The 24,028-nt window shown below is 41.1% G+C and overlaps 4 protein-coding genes across 6 annotated transcripts in view; 1 reads left to right on the forward strand and 3 right to left on the reverse strand.

Annotated features, from left to right (window-relative positions):
• Positions 1-3,070: 3,070 nt before the first annotated feature.
• Positions 3,071-4,317, reverse strand: RPL36AL (ribosomal protein L36a like). Its single transcript, XM_042943099.1, has 2 exons — positions 4,230-4,317; positions 3,071-3,497 (listed from the first exon to the last, which is right to left on the reverse strand). The coding sequence occupies exon 2, from the start codon at positions 3,464-3,466 to the stop codon at positions 3,146-3,148; it is 321 nt and encodes a 106-aa protein (XP_042799033.1). The 5' UTR covers positions 3,467-3,497; positions 4,230-4,317; the 3' UTR covers positions 3,071-3,145.
• A 119-nt stretch (positions 4,318-4,436) lies between these two features.
• On the forward strand, positions 4,437-8,397 carry MGAT2 (alpha-1,6-mannosyl-glycoprotein 2-beta-N-acetylglucosaminyltransferase). Its single transcript, XM_042943098.1, has 2 exons — positions 4,437-4,591; positions 4,882-8,397. Exon 2 carries the CDS (start codon positions 4,936-4,938, stop codon positions 6,274-6,276), a length of 1,341 nt encoding a protein of 446 aa, XP_042799032.1. The 5' UTR covers positions 4,437-4,591; positions 4,882-4,935; the 3' UTR covers positions 6,277-8,397.
• A 267-nt stretch (positions 8,398-8,664) lies between these two features.
• On the reverse strand, positions 8,665-15,689 carry DNAAF2 (dynein axonemal assembly factor 2). Its single transcript, XM_042943097.1, has 3 exons — positions 13,754-15,689; positions 10,687-10,830; positions 8,665-9,452 (listed from the first exon to the last, which is right to left on the reverse strand). The coding sequence occupies exons 1-3, from the start codon at positions 15,581-15,583 to the stop codon at positions 8,949-8,951; spliced, it is 2,478 nt and encodes an 825-aa protein (XP_042799031.1). The 5' UTR covers positions 15,584-15,689; the 3' UTR covers positions 8,665-8,948.
• Positions 15,690-21,543: 5,854 nt separating this feature from the next.
• POLE2 (DNA polymerase epsilon 2, accessory subunit) overlaps positions 21,544-24,028 on the reverse strand; it is a 31,307-nt gene continuing 28,822 nt past the window's right edge. For all 3 annotated transcript variants that reach the window (XM_042943105.1, XM_042943106.1, XM_042943104.1), the window contains exon 19: positions 21,544-21,663. In XM_042943105.1, coding sequence (XP_042799039.1) covers positions 21,645-21,663 — 19 coding nt within the window. In that variant the 3' untranslated portion in view covers positions 21,544-21,644. The remainder of the gene's footprint in view (positions 21,664-24,028) is intronic.

Genomic DNA, 24,028 nt, shown 5'->3' on the forward strand with positions numbered 1-24,028 from the left:
GACTTTTTTCAGCTTATTTCACTTGTGTTGATGTCAGCCTAGTGTTTCCAGAATGGGTTGTAGAGCTATCTTTTAATGTTAAACAGATATTGATCCCTATCACTCTGGTCATAGAATTTTCTTACCAGTTTCCTTCTTGAATTTCAATTAAAGAAATTGACTTTCTGTATACAGAAAATATATGTTGGAGGACTAATAGAGTCTAAGTTTTAGTGAAAAACTTGTTTGCTGTGAAACTTTGTTTTTCAGGTATATTATTCTACATCTAGAATTCTATATTCACCAAGCATAAAGTTGGAGTTGCTTTGGGATAAGCAGGCTTCAGCTTTTATAAGTTTTATAATGTTAATCACATAATCTTTGTTGTGACTTTTGTAACTTTTAGAGTTGGAACAGGATTTTAGGGTTGGGTAGGAAGAACAGAAAATTGCTTTTCACTGATTATATCCTATATTTGAGGGTTGTTCTTTTTCTGATTATTATTTTAGTTACTTAATATTTTCAAGTTAAAAAAAATATTTTTTTAATGTTTGTTTATTTTTGAGAGAGACAGACAGAGCATAAGTGGGGGAGGAGCAGAGAGAGAGGGAGACACAGAATCCGAAGCAGGGTCCAGGATCTGAGCTGTCAGCACAGATGCAGGGCTCAAAACCATAAACCGTGAGATTAGGACCTGAGCCAAAGTCAGATGCTTAACCGACTGAGCCACCCAGGTGCCCCAATATTTTCAAGTTTTTACTTTAAAAAGTGGTGGCGATACACCAGCTGACCTATGATCAGAATTTTAACTAGGTTAGAGGAAATATAAAATGTAGCTGCTTGAAAGAGATGTGGAAAATGGAATTAGTAGAACTCCATTCTATACATTTGCACTGCCCTTTTTCAAATCAGCCTCATAACTGGTTTCTGGGAACAAAAGAGGTGAAAGAGTAAAAGTTATTGGAGAAAACCTTCCCTAGTGTTAGCATAATCATTTTTGTTCTAGGCCTGCCTGGAGTTACAGGTTGAGTCTGTGTAAGACTGTTTCTTATGGCTTTAGGTAACTATTTCCTCTGTCTTCCTAAAATATTTATTTGGAACATCTTACTCTTTTTTGAAAATTCAAGCATTAAGTAAATACTGTTTTAAATGTTAGAATATTTTTAAGGAATTTTTAAAAAATGTTTATCTTTGAGAGAGAGGGGGACACAGAATCCAAAGCAGCTCCAGGCTCCAAGCTGTCAACAGAGAGCCTCACACCGGGACCAAACTCATGGACCGTGAGATACGAACTGAGCCAAAGTCAGATCCTTAACTGACAGATCCTTAACTGGGGTACCCAGGCACCCCTAAATACTAGAAGATTTTTATTAAAACTTTATGTATATGATCTCCAAAATATGGTTTTTTCTCAGAGCAGATTCTTTGGTCCAGAGCCATAATTATTTGGGTGACCTTAAATTTGTATTGCTTGTGGTCAATTAAATTCTTCCTGCAAAAATTTCTATTCCTTCCAAATTTCTATTCTATTCCAAAATATGGTTTCTTCTCAGAGCAGATTGTTTGGTCCAGAGCCATAATTATTTGGGTGACCTTAAATTTGTATTGCTTGTGGTCAATTAAATCCTTCCTGCAAAAATTTCTGGTTTTTGATTTTAAAAAATCATATATATAATGCAAACATGGCTTACATAAAAAGAGCTGCCATTTAGCAGAGTATTTGTCACAAGTGTTTTACATACAGTATTTTATTTAATCCTCACCAATTACCCTAGGAGGTCAGTATCATAAACCCAGATCAGATTTTAAGTCCAGGCTTTATACTGCCTTCTAAAGTTAATTCACTTTTGCTCTTTAAAACCAAGAATTCTGTAAGTATAATATCTTAGTTTCTTCTGAACAAAACGGCGAGGAATTACCCAGGTTATGTAACTACTTTAAAACATAGTTCTTTAAAAAATGTATTGTGACATATTTAACTTGTATTTGATTTTTACATGTTCTTGAGGAAAAAGTTCCTTCAATAACAAATGCAGATGTGTCTGTGTTGGGACTAAGTGCTAGCCATCTGTTACTCCTACACCCTAGCCCTTTGTCTTTGTATCCTTACTCATCTAAAAGCCATCCCATGCAACTGTCTTGGCCAACTTAAAATTCTTGTACAGAATGCAGAATTTGTCTTCTCATAATCCATACCCTTTGTCAGTTTATTTCTCCTTTTGATATATATATATATTTTTTTTGCCTTTCATGGGTTATAAGGTTCACTTCTTTGAGTTTCAGCCTTGCATTCTATTTTCAGTAGTAACTGCTTGCTTCCTCAAACCCCCCAGTAACCAAGTTGTAACATTTGAGTACCTCCCAGAGTAGCTTCTAAAAGATTCAAAAAGCAGTCCATGCTATTATGGACTCATGGTTCTTCACTAGCTTCAGAACATTTTGCAGTTAGAAGTCAGTTTTTAATTCCTGCCTTACATTCAGGACCGGTCTAAAAACCACCATCCAAAAAAACCGTAATGGAAATGTTCTGTATCTTTGTTGTCCAATAGAGTAGTCACTCAGCACATGTGGCTATTGAGCACTAAATGTAGCTGCTAGTGTTAACTGAGGAACTGCTTTTTAATTTAAATATCTATATGACTAGTGGTCCTTACTGGACACTAATTTGCAAAAAGTCGGCTCTTTTTATCCCTCATCTTTGATACTCTGCCCCACTGAGTTTGCTATACACAGGCTTAATTTAGCCTCTTCATTTACTTTTCTTGAAAATCTGATTTGACTTTTCCCAGGAGCTCTTCAATCATGATTATGAATTTGCCTAACATATTTGAAATTAACCAGAAAAGGTAAAGAAGGTCTGAGTTTTTTTCCCTGATAGAGTTCCATAACCTTGTTGTAAAGTTGGAGGTGGTACTGTCTTTTTATATATGTGTGTGTGTGACGCATAAACAATATTCCAATTCTTATGAAACTAAAATAAATTTGAGAAGAGGATATATCTTAGTTCAACAAATTTGCTGTTATTTCCTTAATTTTGAATCACATTAAATATGTCATTCTATTTGTATTTCAAAAAACACAGAATATTTGGGCAAAAATATTACTGCATTTATTTTCATACAGATAACGTTGCTACAAGCATCAAGGAAAAGAAGAATCCCAAAGCTTAGAACTGGATCACTTGGCCCTTTCTCTTCTTATCTCCTCCCAGTTCAAAATGCTTGCATCTTTTAATGGCCAGCATCCTCTTGGACCTGCAGTTAGGTTCGACACATTCAAGCCTCAGCACAATCTTCTTTGTGGTTTTAGCTTTCTTCCGGAAAATTGGCTTCGTCTGCCCACCATAGCCACTCTGCTTCCGATCGTAGCGCCTCTTTCCCTGGGCATACAGGGAATCCTTGCCCTTCTTATACTGGGTCACTTTGTGAGGCTGATGCTTTCCACACTTCTTACAGAAAGTCCTTCGGGTTTTCGGAACATTGACCATCTTTGCAGCAGGGCTGTCAGCACGATGCAAACTGGTAAAACATTTAAAATTACAGTGGCAGACAAACATTTTTGAATAAAACGTTTTAAAAATTCAGGAAAACATTACAGCATTACATGTATCACTAAGGTATAGACCCACCAAGTACTCATTTCATATAAGAATAAATTACACAGAAAAGTGCACACCTTTTGGAATGCTTAAATTATTAGAGCATGTATAGAATGAGACTCAATAAAAATTAGCATGCAATGCAGCAGCACAGGGGGCTCAGGAGCCAGTTTCCCCGTACAAAGCGAGTTCCTTTGGAGTTTAATTTACTGTGGCTACCCCAAAAGAAAAGAAGTGGTGTCTATCTAATTTTCTTTCTCAGAGAAGGCCAAAGCTAGAGCCTCGGGCTCTTCCTCGCACCCTCTTCCCCCACGTTCTAGCGCCCGGGCATTCCCGGTTCAGCGCGCGATACAGTGGCTACGGCCCGCCTACGCTCCTTCTCCGGGAACCAAATCAGTCTGGTTTCACTTTTCCTCTCAGAAGCACAGCCACCCGTCAGAGCAGCCGTGAAGGCTGACGTGTCCTTAATATGTGCCTCCCGGCCCACTAGCCGCCATTCCTGAGCCCCTTTCCAAAGGGAGAAGCCAGTTCTTTAGCTCTAGCAAACCAGGCAGCGGGTCTCGCCCTCCAGTTCCCACAAGGGCCTCGTCCATCCCCGGGTTCCCAGCACTGGAGGCTCCTGCTGAGACGCTACACTACCGTCTTAGCTCACCGGCAAATTCAGCGTCCGCGATCCTCGCCTGGCCTCGCCTCGCCTCGCCTCGCTCGCGCCTAACAGGAAAGGGAGGAACGAGGCGGAAGCAGGAACTGTGCGTGAGCGACAGTACTAAAGGCCAATAGGCAGCAGGCAGCGGCGGCCTGGCGTCCCCGGACGCGTCCGGGAAGCTCCAACCAGGGGCCCAAGGGGCGGGCCGGAGGGGTGTGGGCCGGAGGGCCGCGGCGCTCCGCGGGCCAGTCGCGGGTTGTCAGAACGGTCGCCGCCGGAGTGGGGCGAGGCTGCGTCGCTCGGTCTTGGCGGTGTAGGGCCCGTGTAAGGATGAGAGCGCAGAGGACGCAGGGCCGCTGGAGGCGCAGGTAACCAAGCGGGAGTGCGGTGGGGCCGCTGCGGGGCTTCTTCCGGGACCCTTGCTGAATGGAGAGGACCGAGGCGATGCCGAGCCGCGGCTCCTAGCCGCGGGGCCGCTGCCCGAGCTGCAGCTGCCAGGCGAGGATGTGTGGAGCCCGGGCGGCGCGGGGGAGCTGAGACCCTTCGGGCCCCAGGACCCCCGGGGCCCGGGATGAGTTAGCTAGGGCAGCCGCGGGGTCCAGTTCCGACTGCCTCAGGCCAAGGCGACGGCCGCCACCCGCCCGCCCCTTCTGTGCAGAAGCCGCTAGCTCCTTTTCGCGCCCGCCCGCCAGCGCTCCCGGCCCTGGAGACCATGAGGTTCCGCATCTACAAGCGGAAGGTGCTGATCCTGACGCTCGTGGTGGCCGCCTGCGGCTTCGTCCTCTGGAGCAGCAATGGGCGACAAAGGAAAAACGAGGCCCTCGCCCCGCCGCTGCTGGACGCCGAGCCCGCGAGAGGTGCGGGCGGCCGGGGCGGGGACCATTCGGCTGTGTCCGTGGGCATCCGCCGGGTCTCCAACGAGTCGGCGGCTCCGCTGGTCCCCGCGGCCCCGCAGCCCGAGGCGGACAACCTGACGCTGCGGTACAGGTCCCTGGTGTACCAGCTGAACTTCGACCAGACGCTGAGGAATGTAGATAAGGCCGGCTCCTGGACCCCTCGAGAGCTGGTGCTGGTGGTCCAGGTGCATAACCGGCCCGATTACCTCAGACTGCTGCTGGACTCCCTCCGGAAAGCCCAGGGCATCGACAGCGTCCTCGTCATCTTTAGCCATGACTTCTGGTCGACAGAAATCAATCAACTGATCGCTGGGGTGGATTTCTGTCCGGTTCTGCAGGTGTTCTTTCCTTTCAGCATTCAGTTGTACCCCAACGAGTTTCCAGGCAGCGACCCCAGAGATTGCCCCCGAGACCTGGAGAAGAATGCAGCTTTGAAGATGGGATGCATTAATGCTGAGTATCCCGACTCCTTTGGCCATTATAGAGAGGCCAAGTTCTCCCAAACCAAACACCATTGGTGGTGGAAGCTGCATTTTGTATGGGAAAGGGTCAAAGTTCTTCGAGACTATGCTGGCCTCATACTTTTCCTAGAAGAGGATCACTACTTAGCCCCAGACTTTTACCATGTCTTCAAAAAGATGTGGAAGTTAAAGCAGCAAGAGTGTCCTGAGTGTGATGTTCTCTCCCTGGGGACGTATACGGCCAGTCGCAGTTTCCATGGCATTGCTGACAAGGTAGACGTGAAAACTTGGAAATCCACAGAGCACAATATGGGTCTAGCCTTGACCCGGGATGCGTATCAGAAGTTGATTGAGTGCACGGACACTTTCTGTACTTACGATGATTATAACTGGGACTGGACTCTTCAATATTTAACTGTATCCTGTCTTCCAAAATTCTGGAAAGTGCTGGTTCCTCAAGTTCCTAGGATATTTCATGCTGGAGACTGTGGTATGCACCACAAGAAAACCTGTAGACCATCCACCCAGAGTGCCCAAATTGAGTCACTCTTAAATAATAACAAACAGTACTTGTTTCCAGACACTCTAACTATCAGTGAGAAGTTTGTGGCAGCCATTTCCCCACCTAGGAAAAATGGAGGGTGGGGAGATATTAGGGACCATGAACTCTGTAAAAGTTATAGAAGACTGCAGTGAAAAATCACAATTACAAAAGCAAAAGTGACAGTCTTCTATTTTTGATATTTGTCCAAACAGGATAAACAATTGAATAAAAAGGGTTTAGGAACTGGTTTCTGCTTTAATACAAAAAAAACAAAAAACAAAAAAACAATTCTTGTAAAAGATGTCCAAATATAGTAATCTTTTCCTTCTATGTCTGACAAAAATTTAAACAGAAGTTTTCATTTCAGGAGTTGGGTTTTAAAGTTCAATCTGTATCAGCTAAAGGTAATCATTGTTAACCGGTAAAAGAAAAGAGGAGAAATTTTATTTAAATTGCATCTCTTAATCTTTTTATCTGGAACTTTGTACACTTTTCCACTTTCAAAACTTATTTTAAGTACAGCAAACTTTATTTAAAATTGTCATAACAGTAAAAAGTATTACAATAGAATCATTAGAGTATTAATGGAGCAAGCCCAATTTCACTCGACACGGTTACTAGGAAGGGTTTGCTTCGCTGGTTTTATAATTCAAAAGTTATGTTTGTTAAACACCCTATCAGAACAGACATTTTCAGTATTACAGATTCCTGTATTATTGTGTTAAGATTTGCCTGTGCTTTGGAACCTTCATAGAACACACTTTCTTTTGGAATGTATTTGATAAGAAAGTTGAAACACTGTTTTCACCTCAATGTAGAAATACAGTGGGTTTTTTTTTTCTTTTAGTGCTGCCAAAATAAAATAACTCATTTTTGCATAAAAAGTTCCTAATCATTTTGTAGAAGAAATTTTGTTTACTCTTTATACCAAAATTCAGTAAAGGCATTCTAGAAGTTTTATAGTTTGCATTGTATCTTCATATGAACCCTTTGTACATCATACAACTGAATTTGAATTAAAGAAAACCCCACTCTTGACAATGCATTCCCTTTGGAAGAAACTGGCTTTCAAATTAGCCAAGCATAGCTAATGAACAATAAAAAGCTGCCTTGTAAGTGAAATACAGCCTAAATTGTTTTCGAGAACCAGCAATGATAGAAAGTTCAGTCATGCTACAGTGAAACATGTTCTAGTGCTGGCTTTATTTTAACTGAAATCATACTTTTTAAAAAGGCACACACAATAATAGGAAACAGGCTTAAAATTTATTCTATATTTAATGTGGAAGTTTCTCTTAACAGTATATAATTGCATTCAACCAGAAATTACTCAAAGATTAATTTGTGTAGATATGACATCATTTCAACCCCAGGGAAATTATGTATTAAATGGACAGTTTTGAAATGATTTCATCAAATTAAGAGTCATTATGGTGGAAAAATGCATATGGTCATTTTAGGTGGAGCAAATAGTTCTCTTATTTTATGTGCTACCTTTATATTACCCTCATAGCCCAATCTGGTTCCAGATTTTAGAGGGGTTATAAATATAAATCAGGATGAATTGCCAGGTTTTGTACTACCTTTTGGTGCTCTGATCTGACTTTCCCCAGTTCAAAGGACTAAAGAGATTAGGTAATTTCCAGGACTAAGGTAGGGCCAGACCTTTGAATTAGTATCTTTTTTTGAAACACATAGATAAATCATCATGGCCTTGGTGTCAGCAATTAGATCAACAAATACTTTCCTTTCTACATTCATGCTGTATTAAAAATTTTTGTGAGAAAAAATTTATTCGGATTTTCTCCTGGCCTCCAATAAAAATATTATTCCACAAAACTAATAATTTAAGATACATTATCTGCTACCCTTTTTTAGATATTGCAAGAAAAACTAACTAGAAACGTGACTGGCTGTTTTGTTTCCATGTAATACAGCAAAGACAGTTTTCCTATGGGAACAAATTCCCAGATTTTTTATTGTTCTAATATTAGTAAATGTAGGCTGGCTGGCTGGCTGCATCAGTTGGAGTATGTGACTCTCAATATCGGGGTTATCAATTCAAGCCCCACGTTTGGGTGTAGGGATTACTTAAAAGCTTTTAAAAATATTCATAAATGTATTCTGTAAGACCAAGAAATGTCTTAATACTCCAATAGTAACTTCCAAAAACATCTTTTAAGAAGTTCAATTTTCAAAAGTATCACTATATAACCTGTATTTTGTGTGTGACAGACATGAGAAGAGTGAAATACAGAGTTGAAGCAAAAATACTAAATTTCATTCAGTGTATTTGTATTGTAATTGTTTGGGTCGTTAATATTGGTTGGTAAACTTCTAAGAATCTCTGTTTCAAACATAAATATGTTCTATTTAGTGAAACTTATAAACGCATAGTTTTGAGATTCTATCCCACCACACACACATACTGATTAATTTCCAGTTAATTGCATTCTTGAGAATTTTTGTAACAGACACAACTTAGTGAATATTTACTTTAAAACTTTATTAAAGTTATGGTAAAGAAAAGAAGCCAAAAACAAACAGAAGCAAATATATACAGGTTGTATTAAAACTATATGTTTAATAACCCTCCATTAGAAAAAGTACACATCAGAGGAATCACAAAAATCACCATAATTAAGGAAACTCTGTATAAATTATACATGCAAAAAATATCGCCAGTTTCCCCATTAGAATCAAAATTGAAAATTTTAATTTTATACTTTCTTAAGTACTTTGTTTTACAATAATAGTTAACAGAAAAATAATCTAAGTCCAAAAAACTTTACTCTTAACTTTTAAATTCTAAAATTATATAGAATTAATCCAAGTCATACAGCAAAGAATTATGAAAACTGAATGCACATTGAGTCACATGATCTTTAATAAACTGCACACTACCATCCTGCATATTGGTTTCTTTTATGTTGTCAAGACCAGGTAAATTGTGAACTGTTGTTTCGTTTAGTAATGATTGATGGTCTCCATGTAATTCTTTCTCTTCTGTTATCACTGGTTCTTTTAAATTATCTTTTTCCTCATTTGAGTAAACGGGACTTTTTTCTTTTATAAATTCAGGTTCCATTTTTGACTCAGGTTGCTGAGACTTTCCAAATAGCATGTGAGAAACATCAAGAGACTCTTGTTGCAAGCATACAACTGAACCACAACCGTCTGTTTCTAGTACTTTAACTGCCACAGATGAATCAGAATCAGTTGTTGAGGCGGTAGGATGTTCTATATTTTCTTTTTCAGTTACAGGACTTCCTTCATTGACTTTTTCTTCCTTTTCATGAAGCTGCTCAGAGTTACTACATTCTTGCAACTAGGTCAAGAGAAACAATAAATTAAGAATTCTTTGAAACAAATAGAAAATTAAATTGTAGTACTCTCTGGGTATAGATTTTTTTTTTTAATTGTGAGGGAACAACCCTTGCAGAACTGTGGATTTCCAGGCTTCCCCCTCAAAGTCATCTTCCAAATGCTGCCAGTTATTTTTTAATAATGCAGACAATGCAAACCTGGCATTAATTCTTGATTAATTCCTTCCAGTGACTCCTCATCTCCTTCAAGATAAAATAATCCTGGCCTACCAACCCTTTAGTAGTCTTTCTAATAAGGTCATTCTTGAATTTCTTGAGTTTTCTTGAATTTCTGTGATTCTTTAGATCCACTCCCTCCCCACATTCATATATAAATCAACTGTGCTAGTTACTAAATTATCTCTGTGTCCAATATTGAAGACTAAAAATAACCAAACTAGGGGTAGGTGGGTGGCTCAGTGGGTTAAACGTGGGCTCAGGTCATGATTCCACAGCCTAGGGTCATGGGATAAAGCCACACATCGGGCTCCACCCTGAGCAGACAGCCTGCTTAAGAGTGTCTCTCCCAGGGCAGCTGGGTGGCTCAGTCGGTTGAGCATCCAACTCTTGATTTGGGCTTAGGTCACGATCTCACAGTTTGTGAGATCAAGCCTCGCATTGGGCTCTACACTGACAGTGTGGTGCCCGCTTGGGATTCCCGCTCTTCCTCTCTCTCTCTGCCCCTCCCCCAACTGTGCAGGCATGTGCATGCAATCTCTCTCAAAATAAATAAACTTAAAAAAAAGATGCTTTCTCCCTTGCCCCTCTCCCCCATGCTCGCTCTCTCTCTCCCTTTCTAAAATATAATTAATTAACTAATTAATTTTACAAAATAACCAAACTTATGGTTCAACTAGAAATAATGAACAAACAGAATGACACAGCTCCTTCCCACGGTTTGAGAGTCAAAAAGACTTGTTTGTCCCTGGACTGGTACTCAAACTTCCTAAATGTTAGTCTCACTCTATTCCTCAATGGAGAGTTACTTTGGGATGAAATGAGATCTGTGTGAAAATAAATCACAAAGTGCATGGCACACAGTAAAATACATACAAAGAGGTCTTTACTCCTAAGTCTTCCCAGATACTATGTACATTTGATTTAAAGTTATGACATCAAGAAATCAAAAATTAAGATATTGGTCAGGCTTTAACCTGGTCCTAAATCACTACTCTACAAAGTCCACCAAATCCTTACCTTTGCATGAATCTGAATCTTACTATCAGTAACCTGAAGAACTTCAATTAATGGTGGGGTTAAGGACATTGTCTGTTTAAATGGAGAGCTCAGGACCTCTTCAAGTACCTCATTAACATTTTCTTCATTGACAAACAGCTTTTCCTAAAATAAGAGAAAAAAAATTCTGCCTCATAAGTCATTCTTGACACATTTGATCTAAGAACAGCTCGTAAAAGTTCTTAACACAGTTCAGGATTATACTTTTAAATGTTTAATGTTACTCCCATGCTGTTTTGGCAGAAGAAAACAGTATTGAGTAGTTAAGAGTAGCAAAAGTATATACATATAACGGCAAAGGCGCTAAAAGTCTTTAAAAAATCCTAGTTCCTTTTCTAAGTCTCTGTTAACAATCTGAGATAATCTTACTTATAAATGATATTTTTCTTTCTTTTTTCTCAATATTGTATAAGAATAACATCACCACTAGGTCTAAATGCAGTCACAGCTATAAAATGTAATTTAATTTTAGAATACTTCCTAATGAGTCAGCTAAGAAAAATACATGACAGGATTTATTCAAATTTTGTGTGACCAGTTTGCGTTTTAGTTCTTGGCCTGGTAACAGCCAAATATAATATTTTACTTGAGAAGTAGATTCTAATTTTACACATTGAGATAATCCAGCGTGATACTAGCATATAGCTATTTATAAGAATGAAATAGATTTCAAGAGACATAGGAAAGATTTCCAAACTACTATTAGGAAATGCATAAATCACTTTTACCAGACTCTCAAACACAAAGCAGTTTGTGCATATTCATGTGAAATGAATATAGGTATATAGTTAGTGTGTTGAAGAGATAACCATATTTAAAATTCATAAAATCAGTTTATTGTTGCCTGAAATAAAATACTTACATAAAAACAAATTTCCAAATAAACACAGTTCATTATTTGGTCCAAATAGGAGGGCAAAATCAGAAAGAGACAAGTTTCAAGTTCCCTTATTTTATACAGTATCTACACTTGTGAACGCCTACCAAAGTGAACCTTGGGTACAGAAAAATCTTACCCAAAAATTTGGAGTAATTTCATTCCTATTATTTTAAGTTCCAGAATAACTGATGATAGAAACATTCCCCAATTAAAAGCATTTCTAAGGTTCCTGTCTCTGGAAAAACACATTCATTGCACAAAAATACACCAAATACTTTAGTCTTTAGTAGACCCAAGGGAAAGTAATATTTATAATGGAAATGGTTATGATTAAAATATAGAGGATTTGCATAAGCTTGCCTTATTCTAATGGCTGATTTTACTCTAATAAAATATATTCAATTTAGTGGTCCTGTATCTCTAGGAAAATTTCCAGTGGATATTTAAGGCTTTTATAAATAATATTGTACTTATGTGTAAAGTAACAATTCTGACCTTGACCATCACAATCCAGTCTCTTTATAATTATTTCCATATAATGCATATAATTTAATCACTATATTTTCTATGTCTACCCACCTATTACTCTTGTGATTTTAAAATAATTTTACTTTAATACTTAGAGCCTAGTCCAGTGAAGTGTAAAGAAGAATAATTGAGTATTATGGTTCCATCAGCCTTAGCAAATGTGATGACTAATGAAGTAATTATAAATCTATTTCAGGCATCAAAGATGTAACACACAGTTGCCCTAATCCCATTTTGGTCTAATTTCCTTGCTAAAATAATGTTAGCTTTCTAGAAAATTAGATTAAAATATATTCTTTAGTATTCTCTCAACTGCTTATCCATAAAGCCTTCTTCCCAGTTTTAAGTTATTTTTACATTTATTAAAACAATTACAGGGGCACCTGGCTGGCTCATTCAGAAGGGCATACGACTCATGATCTCAGATTGTGAGTTCAAGGCCCACGTTAGGTGTAGAGATTACTTAAATAAACTTTAAAAATAAGTAAAGAAATAAAACAATTACAGGAAAAAACTGCCCTTTCCTAAATGTCCCCCTTCTGATGATATAAACAGTCAATTTCATATTATATTCTCACAAAGTATTTTACCTAGTCCTGGCTTATTTACTATTTTGGGATGGTTTCAAATTAACCACTTCTCCCAGAAGATGCCCCTCATAAAATATAACTTATTAGCAAATATCTAGGAAAATAACAGGAAGAGGTGAAAATTTCTGGCAAGTTAAAGCCCAAGACCAGAAAGTTAATTTTCAATATATACTCTGCAACAAGTTTTATTTCTGGGAATTAGTACTTCGGTACTATTAATTTTTTTTAAAAAACTGTAAAATTTGAAGTTCTAAGGAACTTTTTAAACTCATAAATTAACAACTGGTGGTTTGCATTGAGGTATTCATCTGTTACATGTAATTTTTTTTAGCTTGTAACAAATTCAAGGGTTAGAATCTGAAATTCAAGAACCTCAATAACCTTGAAAGTGTAGTAGCAACTACAATAGAACATACTATTCATGAAAACTGTATCCTGAGTAAACTAGATAATGCTCAGCCCCAAGTTCTAGAGTACCCGCCCATAAGAGGTGTAGCTGATCTTGATGTTCAGTTTAACAATATTTATTCAGTTAATCCTTCAACGAGGGTGGCGGGGTGGGGGGTGTTGGGGCGCCCCCCATCCCACGGTTGAAAACTCCACCTACAACTTTTGACTGCCCTAACGCTTAACTACTAATAGCCTACTGCAGATTGGAAGCCTTACTGATAACATAAAGAGTCTATTAACACATATTTTGCATTTATACTATGTCCTTATAATGTAAACTAGAGAAAACAAAATGTTATTAATAAAATCATAAAAGAAAATACATTTAGGGGCACCTGGCTGGCTCAGTCAATGGAGCCTGATGTTGATCTCTGGTGGTGATTTCGAGCCCCAGGTGGGGTATAGAGATCACTTGAAAATAAAATCTTAACAAAATACACTTAAAGCTTTTCAAAAAAGATCTGCTTGTAAGTGGATCCAGGCAGTTCCATCTTGTGTTGTTCAAGGGCCAGTTTTAATAGTAAATTTTAAAAGTGGGACGGAATATTTCAAATATTAAGAATCTAGAAAGAACTGTTACCTCCAAAGAATCTTTGTTTAAACCGTAATACCACTCTCTCCAATGTCCATGGCATTCTGGAGATTTGGCCAGTTCTATCACTGCATTGTTTGAAGAAACACTAACCACAGGTTCTTTGGTATTCAATTTATTCTCTGGAGCGAATTGCAAAAAGAAAGAATAATAAACTAAGTCTTGGGTGGAGAAGCACAATTTGTACCGGAAGGGGCTCACATCCCCTTGAAGGCTTTGCGGTTGGATCCGAGGCACTTGAATTAGCAGAGTCAGGGATTCTTCATCCTGATTACACTGCAAAGGAGGACACAATGGTTCCCTGCTGCCCGTCCCGGGACGACCCATGGCTCGATCAGATGGAACACCTTCCCCGATCACGCGCGTCTCAACACTGAGATCTCCCCGCGCACTCCCTCTTCCTGCAGAAGACCCCCTGTCAAGGTCCCCAGATGAAGTACAAGGGGAGCCTCCTCCACCGTCCCCAGGTGAGCTCCCTGCTACGGAAGGCGGCTCCTCCTCGATGCCCGTGGTCCACACAGCTTGCTCGTCCAAGGCCCGCTCCTCGGGCTGGGAGACAAGCTCCTCCACAGCGGCGGCCGCACTAGTGCTCGGTAAATCCGCAGCGCCAGGGAGCCTGGGTTCCGGGCCGCCAATCCCGGCACAACCCCCTGCCGGGCCCGCCTCCCCCTCGCGAGCGGAAGGGCACGCCGCGCCGTCAGTTCCGGGTGTGTAGACGGGCTCTTCCGGCTCCGCCGTGGGTATCTGGCGCGCTGGGGGTAGTGCCACGGGAAGCGTGACCACCAGCTGTCGCCGGGCCTTGTTGAACTGCGCCTTGCCGCGGCTGTCGTCCACCGGGTACGGGAGCGAGAGCCGCAGCCGGTAGTCGGGCTTCCTTGAATCAAGGCACAGCCGCTTTCCCGTCACCTCCAGCGCCGCCTGCTCGGCCGAGCGCAACAGCGGCAGCTCGATGGTGACCACCAGCTCCCGGGGCACCGGACTGGGGGCCGAATCCCGGGAACAGCGGTAATCCTGGAGGTCCACGTGGTGGCGCTGCACCACGCTGTAGCGAGGTTCTGTGGGGGCGGGCTGCAGGACCGCCTCCGGAGGGGAGGGCGCCTGGGTCCGGGGGACCACAGAGTTCCCGGCCACCGCCGGGCACCGGTAGGGGTAGGGGAAATCGGGGAGAGGGCTCTCCGGCTCCCCTTCGGGCCGGGCCGGGACACCCCCGGGCAGGGGTGTGCGCAGGACGGCGGCCTCCGGAGTCCCCTTGTACCCGATCTTCAGAGTCTTGGCATTCCTGCGGTCTAACTTCACGCCGAACTGCTTCTCGATGGCCTCCAGGGCCGTGGTGTCCAGCATCTGGCGGAAGCGCTCGTGGCGCCGGGCTAGCGTGAGCGCGTCTGGGTGGAAGACTACGTCGTAGACAGTGTAGCGGGTGCCTCGGCCCCCCGCGTACTCGCGGCCGGGAGCCAGGCTGTAGGGCAGGGACCACTGGCTGCCGGTCGCCGCGCCCCCAGGGCCGGGTCGGCTGCTGGGCGCGCCCACCAGTGCGTTGCTGCACACGTTCACGAAGCAGCGCTGCGCCCCGTCGAGGCTAGTGCGCAGCACGTGGCCAGGTTGCGGGTGTACGAACCGCACATCCACTCCACGTTCACGCTCTAGCGCGGTGATTTCCTCCTCGTAGCGCCGCCGGTTCTCGGGGTCTGTGAGCTCTTCTGCGTACTCGGAGAACATTCGCCGGAACTCCGGGTCCTGGAAGGCGGAGGTGAGCCGCTGGACCTCTTCTCCGCTCAGGTCCAAGTCCTCCAGCGACGAAGAGGCTCCCGCCTTGGCCATCCTGCCCCGTGGCTCCTGGCCTTCGAGCCAGGGGAGATTTACCCGAGACCAGGTGGTCGGGACGCGCGGTGCAGTCGCTGGTCTTCGGAGAGTGGGGTGGTGGCGGAGTTCGGTAACCGCCAGAGAACAGAGCCTACGGCAGCGGCAGCGCGTGGTCGTTGCCATAGTGACACTACCAGCACCCGGGAGGAGGGGCAGAAATTGGAGTGGGATGGTGGAAATGCCGCAAATAGCCTCTTAGTTTCTTCAAATCAATCAATTACTCTACATACTGCATTTTTAGATTCCCGTGCCATGGTGCAATTGCTTATGCAGAATAACTGTCATAATAATTGTTGTAATTTCCAGTATTTATGTAAGTTATTGTTCACAACACTTCAAGGTAGATCTGATCACCATTTCACAAAGACTATGGGACCTGAGAAGTTACCTGACCAAGGTCACTTAGCTAGTATACTGGCAAGCTGTAATTCAGTTTAAGCTTATCTACATTTTTTTAAGTTTATTTATTTATTTTGAGAGATAGAGCAAGTGGGGGAAGTGCAGAAAGGGAGGGAGAGAATCCCAAGCAGGCTCTGTGCTGTCAGCGTGGACCCCACTGGGGGGCTGGAACCCACCAACCCTGAGATCATGATCTGAGCCGAAACCAAGAGTCCCACTATAACAGACTGAGCCACCCAGGTACCCTTAAGCTTATCTACATTTTTTTTTTTTTTTTTACTTTACACCAACATTTCAGATTTCTGGATATGTCACCAGTTTGCCCTATAAACAACTCACATTTGGGGCAAGAGATATGTGCAAGCTATTCATATATGACCAATGAGCAATAAACATGCAGGACTGTTTAAGTTGATTGATTGATTGATTGATTGATTGTAATCTCTACACAGCCAGGGTGGGGCTGGAACTCACAACCCCAAGATCAAGAGTCACCTGCTCCTCCACCTGAGCCAGCCAGGTGCCCCAGGACCTTAATAACAAAAATGCAACTGTAAGATCCCATATATCACTGATCAAAATGGCAAAGGCAGTTTTTGCAATTACTGTGTTTCCTTGGGGTGGTATAGAATTTAATAAAACCTTTCTAGAGAGTAGTTTGGTAGCTATATCAAAAGCCTTGAGAAGATACATACTTTTTTCATCTAGCAATTTCAAATCTAAGAGTGTGGTCAAGGCAACATTACCCATAATTCTCAAGGTTTGGGAACAATCTAAGAATTCCAACAATGAGACTGGGTGAGCGGATTTAGCTACTGCCATACAATGGGATTCTGTGCAGTCATTCAAAGTGATGTTTTAGAAGAATATTTACTGACTAAGGTAGTTATTAATTGGTAGTTATTAAATCCAGTGATTGTTAGTTTCTGTTCTCATTTTGTTGAAACTGTCCTCAACATTTAACACAGTTAATGTTGGCATTACCTCAGTGGCAACACACTTTCCAGGTCTCTCTCCTACCTCGTGAGACACTTGACTCTGTATCATGTTTTGTAAATGTTTGCCTCTGTTCCGCTTTGCAGTAGAAATGCCTCTGGGCTGGAACCCTGTCTCTTCTCCATTTACATTCTCTCCTTCACAATATATTTACACTCACAAATACCAGCCTTATATATCAGGTTCTAAACACCGGACTCCTATATCCAGTTATCTATATGAAGTCTCAGTGTGAATGATTTAATGCTTAAGTCCCTCAGGTTTGAAATGACCAAAAATCTAACTCCTTTCCCAGTCTCTGCCCCCATCTTACAATCTCTTGGCAGCATTCAAAAACAGTTGACTGCCCCCTCCTTGAAACCTACTTTACTCTTGAAGAACTTCATGCTCTCCCATTTTCCTCCTCTGCTTATTCTCTCCTGCCGGGTCTCTAACTGTAGGAGTCACCCAAAGTTTGTTCATCAGCCCTGTTATCTAACTGAATTTTTAGGGGACACCTGGATGGCTCAGTCAGTTAAGTGTCCGACCCTTGGTCTTGGCTCAGGTCATTGTCTCCCAGTTCATGAGATTGATCTCCGTGTCAGGCTCTGCACTGACAGCATGGAGCCTGCTTGGGATTCTCTCTGCCTCTCCCTGGCTCATGATCTCCCCGCCCCCCCTCAAAAATAAATAAACATTAAAAAAAATTGCATTTCTTTCCAGATGATTTTTTTTTTTTTTTTTTTTTTTTTTTGAGAGGAAATGGGCCAGAGAGCGGCAGAAAGAGAGAGAATCCCAATCAGGCTCTGCACTGTCAGCATGGATCCCGATGCAGGGCTCAAACTCGTGAACTGTGAGATCATGACCTAAACTGATACCAGGAGTTGGTCACTTAACTGACAGCCATCCAAGTGTCCCTCTTCACAGATGATCTTAATCAAGGCCACAGCTTTAAATGCCATGTAAGTTCAGATTCATTCTTTGAACAGATATTTATTGCACAGTTGCTGCACCTACTGCTTAGATGGCTTAGGCACTGGAACACAACAAAATCATTGTGCTCCAAGGATGTGAAGCAACTGACACTCTAGTATGCTGGAAGTATCTTTTGGATTAATCACTTTGGAAAATTTCTGTTGACTGTAATGTATATCTTATGACTAGGAAGTTCTACTTCCATGTATATATCCAACAGAAACATATCTCTATCAAAAGACATACACTAGAATGTGCATATTTATAATAGCAATATTCGTAATAGACAAACAGTAGAAACTACCCAAATTCTCATCAGTACTAGAATGGACAAATAAAATGTGTATATCCACACAATGGACATGAATGAATAATGTGGATAAATGTTATTAACAAGGTTGTGTGAAAGAAACCAGATGCAAAATAATACATATCATATGATCCCGTTGTACAATAGGCAAAGCTTGGCAAGATAAATCTTCCTGCTAGAAATCAGGCTAGTGATTGTCCTTTTGGGAGGAGTAGGGTGTTGGCCTGATATCCACTAAAGCAAGTGAGACAGCTCTGACAACATGCCAACTCCTGACTGGCACATGATTGAAACAATAGTATCATGCAACAATACTTAACACCTTAGAATTTTCTATTCTGCTGTGACCTATTTATTTTAACCCACTGATGAGCTCAACCTTCAATTTAAAACACAGCTCTAGATACATGATCTTGTATAACTTCTGAAGTGTGGAGTAAAAATTACTGTTTAGTAAGGGAGTAGAAGGGAAACAATACACTATGGAGTGAACTTGTCTCTGACCTTTACCAGCTGTGTGACCTTGGCAACTTATTTAATCTCCCTGTTCCTGTCTGTTCACTTACAAATTAAAGGTAATGTGACCTAACGGAGCCTAAATAGCACAGTAAGCACTTAGCTTAGTGTCTAGCATGGTAAACATTTAACAATGTATTAAAGAATTAGAGTGGCAGTTTCCTACCCCTTTCCAAGCCCAACCACCTTTTTTATTCAGGCTTGTCTAAAAATAAAGCCCAAAGTATAAGAACAATGGAGCTTTACTAGTTGAATATGGTAGGAGGGGGCCTACGCTACATGGAAAACACACGAATGTGCACAGGGTCAGAACTGAAACATTCCATTTTAATTTTACCCTGCCTGTGGCCCCCTCACTCTACGAAAACACAGCAGATTCCACAATAGATTTTAGTGATTGAATGATTGGGACCCAACTCATCTTAATAGGTGTATTTTATAGAACACAAGATTACAATTTCTGTGCTTGTAAGACAGAGAAAGCAATTCATGGGCATAAGCCAGTCTGTAATCATGTCGTCTTTGGTGCAAACTTTGGTGATTTCAATTAGTCACCTGTGCTTGAATAAACACGGGATGCTTTTCCTGACAGTACGGATTTCTCCAAAATGGCAGACTGGGCTAGGCTTCCTGTGTGGCCATGACTGGCTGATGGCAGAACAACAGCAGGTGCTGCCCTTAGGTGGGCCTGCGTGCTCCAGTCTGCACTTCCTGTGGATTCCCCACCCGAGACCAAGTGTTCGCTTTTCTCATAGAAGAGAAATCTTACCCACTCCTGTCTTGTGAACTACCTGGCCCCTGCTCGAAGGCACACCTTCCTATGACAGGGCCTCATACCCAGATTTCTGCAGTGAGGTGGGCCATGCTCCAGCTGAGTAAGTACCAAGTTGGGGAGCACAACAACCCTCTGATTTTTCCCAAAGCAGCCCAGGATACCCTCTGAGTGCTCCTCCTCTACTGCTCCATCTTTCAGACTTCTGCTTTACGTTTCTGGACAACACTGATTCCCACCCAGTTCTAGTTACTATCTTGTTGCCTGTTTTTGGCAACTTCTCTGCTCATAGTTAACTACCCTGCTTCATTTCACTTCACCTTGCTAACTCCTAAATGCACCCTGTCTTTCTAGCCATTAAATGTAAAAATCTCGTATTGAGGAGGGCACCTTTTGGGATGAGCACTGGGTGTTGTATGGAAACCAATTTGACAATAAATTTCATACATTAAAAAAAAAAAAAAATGTAAAAATCTCAAAAAGTTCATTTTATAGAAACAATTATTTGTTAAATGAAGGAGTTAATGAATGAGGGAACACATTGTATCAATTTCCATTTATAACTTTCGACCCATCATCTTTCATAGGTAGCTCTCGTTCTCATAACTGGACCAACAACCTTACAGTGTTTATTTCGCTACCACTTTTAAGGCCCAAATTGTACATTTTCCAAGCAATATATATATAGCATTTGACCTTATGCCTTGATTTCTTCTTTAACTTTTTCTAGGTTATTCTTTTTTTTTTTTTTTTTTAATGTTTATTTTTTGAGAAATAGAGTGTGGGCAGGGGAGGGGCAGAGAGGGAGACAGGGGATCTGAAGAGAGCTCTGTGCTGACAGCGAGGAGCCCGATGCCGGGCTGGAACTCAAGGGCCATGGGATCATGACCTGAGCCGAAGTTGGACAGTTAACTGACTGAGCCACCTAGGCACCCCTCTTTAGGTTATTCTTGAAATTAAAGCTAAATCTTGCTCTTCTAACATCAGGCCTCTACTAATACTCTCCCCAAATTTTCCATCTTCAAACCACTTCTTAAGTTGCCACTTCACTCTTAACTACTAATTCACTTATCACTATGTTCAGATTAAATTTCCTTGAGGAATTTTCCTTTCAGTATGTCATTTTTATTTTTTATCAGTCTCTATTCTCCCAAAAGCTAATTTTCTTTCAAAGAAATGTCTTCCATTCCAGGCTGTTTGTAATATTAAGATACTCTTACATTTGAGAAATTCTTTGTACCTCTAACAACTTCCTGTCATTCAGATTCATTTCTAGGCTATTATTGCAATGCCATAAACTAAAAGGTAAGTGAGGGGATGGTATTAAAATAAACACTGTGTCTTCTAAATGTAAAATCTAGGGGGACTATGTGTTTTTAAATTTCCAGTGCCAGAAGATAATTATGAAATTATCATAGTAATATCCTGACACAAAGGTTTTCACTATTAGAATAAATTCTGTGACTTGGAATTTAAACAGTTTGAAAATTGCTGAATATACCATTAGGACTCTTATGGTGATAAAAACCCAAGTTAGACTAAAACAAGGGTTCAGAAAATTTTATAAATATTTGTACTTTTCTTAAAATGAATATTGGTATATGGCTAGACAATAAATAATTAAACCTTTAAAAAAATTTTTTTTTAATGTTTATTTTCGAGAGAGAGAGGGAGACACAGAATCTGAAGCAGGCTCCAAGCTTTCAGCACAGAGCCCAAAGCGGGGCCTGAACTCAGAAACTGCGAGATCATGACCTGAGCCGAAGTCAGACGCTCAACCAACTGGGCCACCCAGGTGCCCCAAAACTTCAGTTTTTAACCATAAATGTATAATCAGATTATATCTTCATACATACTTTCACATGTTTCTTAAGACTATGCAGAAAATATTTTTGCTATAAAACCTTGTAAAGTGTACCATGTTTATTATAACTTAATAACAAAATTCCATAAAATACAAATTTAAGAACATTCTGAGTTTATCATAATTTTATTGTAACTTATCAAAATTACATAGATACAAAATTAAGGAGAAACTGATGAATTTTCTGTCTTCAGATGGTCTTAGAATCTCAGAAACCTTGAAGTTTGCTGAAAATAGAAATTCATAAAATTAAATAGTTTGGAAACCAAATTTATTATATATTTCTTAATATTTAATTGTAGTTCATTTTAAAAATAGGTCATTACATGAACATTGTTCCAAATTTAGAAGGGGACACAGTGAAAAATCAGTCAGTCTCACACTCCGTCTCTGCTCCCAGAAGCAATTATTTGTCCTTATAAAGATAATGTAATTATATGTAAGCATGTATTGTGAGGGTATATGCTTTAAAAACACTTAAGTGGTAGAATACAATAAGCACTATTCTACACCTTTTTTCAATTAGTAACAAGTATATTTATAATTTTTAACCTAATCCCTTCCTTTAAGGCTTTGGAATTTAAATTCAAAAAGTTCTGAAGAAGCACGCACATTTAAATGGATACATGTTTACACTGTTTGTTTTGCTATTACAAAACCTACAGTAAAGTGCCAGTACCTACTTTTATTTTATTTTTTTAATTTTTATTTTTTTAATTTTTTTTTTAAACATTTATTTATTTTTGAGACAGAGACAGAGCATGAGCAGGGGAGGGTCAGAGAGAGAGGGAGACACGGAATCCGAAACAGGCTCCAGGCTCTGAGCTGTCAGCCCAGAGCCCGATGCGGGGTTCGAACTCACGGACCGCGAGATCATGACCTGAGCCGAAGTCGGACGCCCAACCGACTGAACCACCCAGGTTCCCCTTAATGTTTATTTTTGAGAGAGAGAGACAGCATGAGCAGGGGAGGGGAGGAGAGAGAGGGAGACACAGAATCTGAAGCAGCCTCCAGGCTCAGAGCCTGATGTGAGCCTCGAACTCACGAACGGTGAGATCACGACCTGAGCTAAAGTCAGACGCTTAACTGACTGAGCCACCCAGGCACCCCACCAGTACCTACTTTTAAACATAAACCTAAGTATACCTGGAGGATAAATTCCTAAAAATGGAATCGCTGGTATATATAGTCTAGGTGTTAAGAAATCCTGTCAAATTCCCTTCCATAAAAGTTTTTACCACTTTTTATTCTGGCCAACTATGTGTGAAAATGGGTATTTATTTCTCCACTACATCACCAATACTGTGTTTTAAAATAAACAACTGTATTTGAGAGTACATACGGAAACAGGGTTAACCTTATCTACTTTGTTGTTTTTTTTTAAATTTTTTATTTTTTTAACGTTTATTTATTTTTGAGACAGAGAGAGAGCATGAACAGGGGAGGGGCAGAGAGAGAGGGAGACACAGAATCGGGAGCAGGCTCCAGGCTCTGAGCCATCAGCCCAGAGCCCGACGCGGGGCTCGAACTCACGGACCCCGAGATCGTGACCTGAGCTGAAGTCGGACGCTTAACCGACTGCATCACCCAGGCGCCCCAACCTTATCTACTTTGACTAGTTTCTGTGATTAAGTCTACAGTATGATTTCACAAATAATCTACTAAGCGATTTCTTCTTAGGCGAAACTAAATAGCAGGAAGACCAAATTATTCCACTGTATCTTCAAATTGTCTTCTGTTCTCTTGAAAATAAATGTACATCAACCTGTTTGAGCCAGTGCTGAAAAGATTCCTTCAATTATTACTACTAAATTATAGTTTGGAAATCATGTCAAAACTTTTCAGCAGCTGAGTCCATAGAAGATAAAGGAGCCAACTATTTCAACTCAACCAACAGTGAGCGTCAACTGCAAGTCAAAGGCTATGCTAGAAGCTTTTAAGGAAGACGGGTACACACATGACTTCTAACACAGTGATGTCAGGAACTGTCAAAGAGTTCTGCAAAAAGTGCTCAGAACGCAAACAATTCTGCATGTCAATCGGGCAACGTTAGCAGAAACAGCTGAAGTCTTTGCCATCATAATTAATACATCAGTTCAGGGGCGCCTGGGTGGCTCAGTCAGTTAGGCGTCCGACTTCAGCTCAGGTCACGATCTCGCGGTCCGCGAGTTCGAGCCCCACGTCGGGCTCTGGGCTGATGGCTCAGAGCCTGGAGCTTGCTTCCGATTCTGTGTCTCCCTCTCTCTCTCTGCCCCTCCCCCGTTCATGCTGTGTCTCTCTCTGTCCCAAAAATAAACGTTAAAAAAAATTAAAAAAAAAAAAATACATCAGTTCATTTCCTGTTGTGATTTACTTACTTGTATCCTGACTCATTTTTTAAGAAGAGTATAAAATGGCTTGCAGAGATGTCATAAAAAGATAAAAGTAAATGAGGAAATTCAAGGGCAAAATACAAGGGAGAGAAGATGAAGCCAGAGCTGCACCCAAAATTTATGCTAGTAATTCCTCTGCTGCTATCAAAGTGGGCTACACATCTGGTTGTACTTCCTAGCAGCTAAAGCAAAGGGAGCTTCTCAGAAGATACACAGTCTC

Source organism: Panthera leo, chromosome B3, assembly GCF_018350215.1.
Source record: "Panthera leo isolate Ple1 chromosome B3, P.leo_Ple1_pat1.1, whole genome shotgun sequence".
Taxonomy (NCBI): Eukaryota; Metazoa; Chordata; class Mammalia; order Carnivora; family Felidae; genus Panthera; species Panthera leo.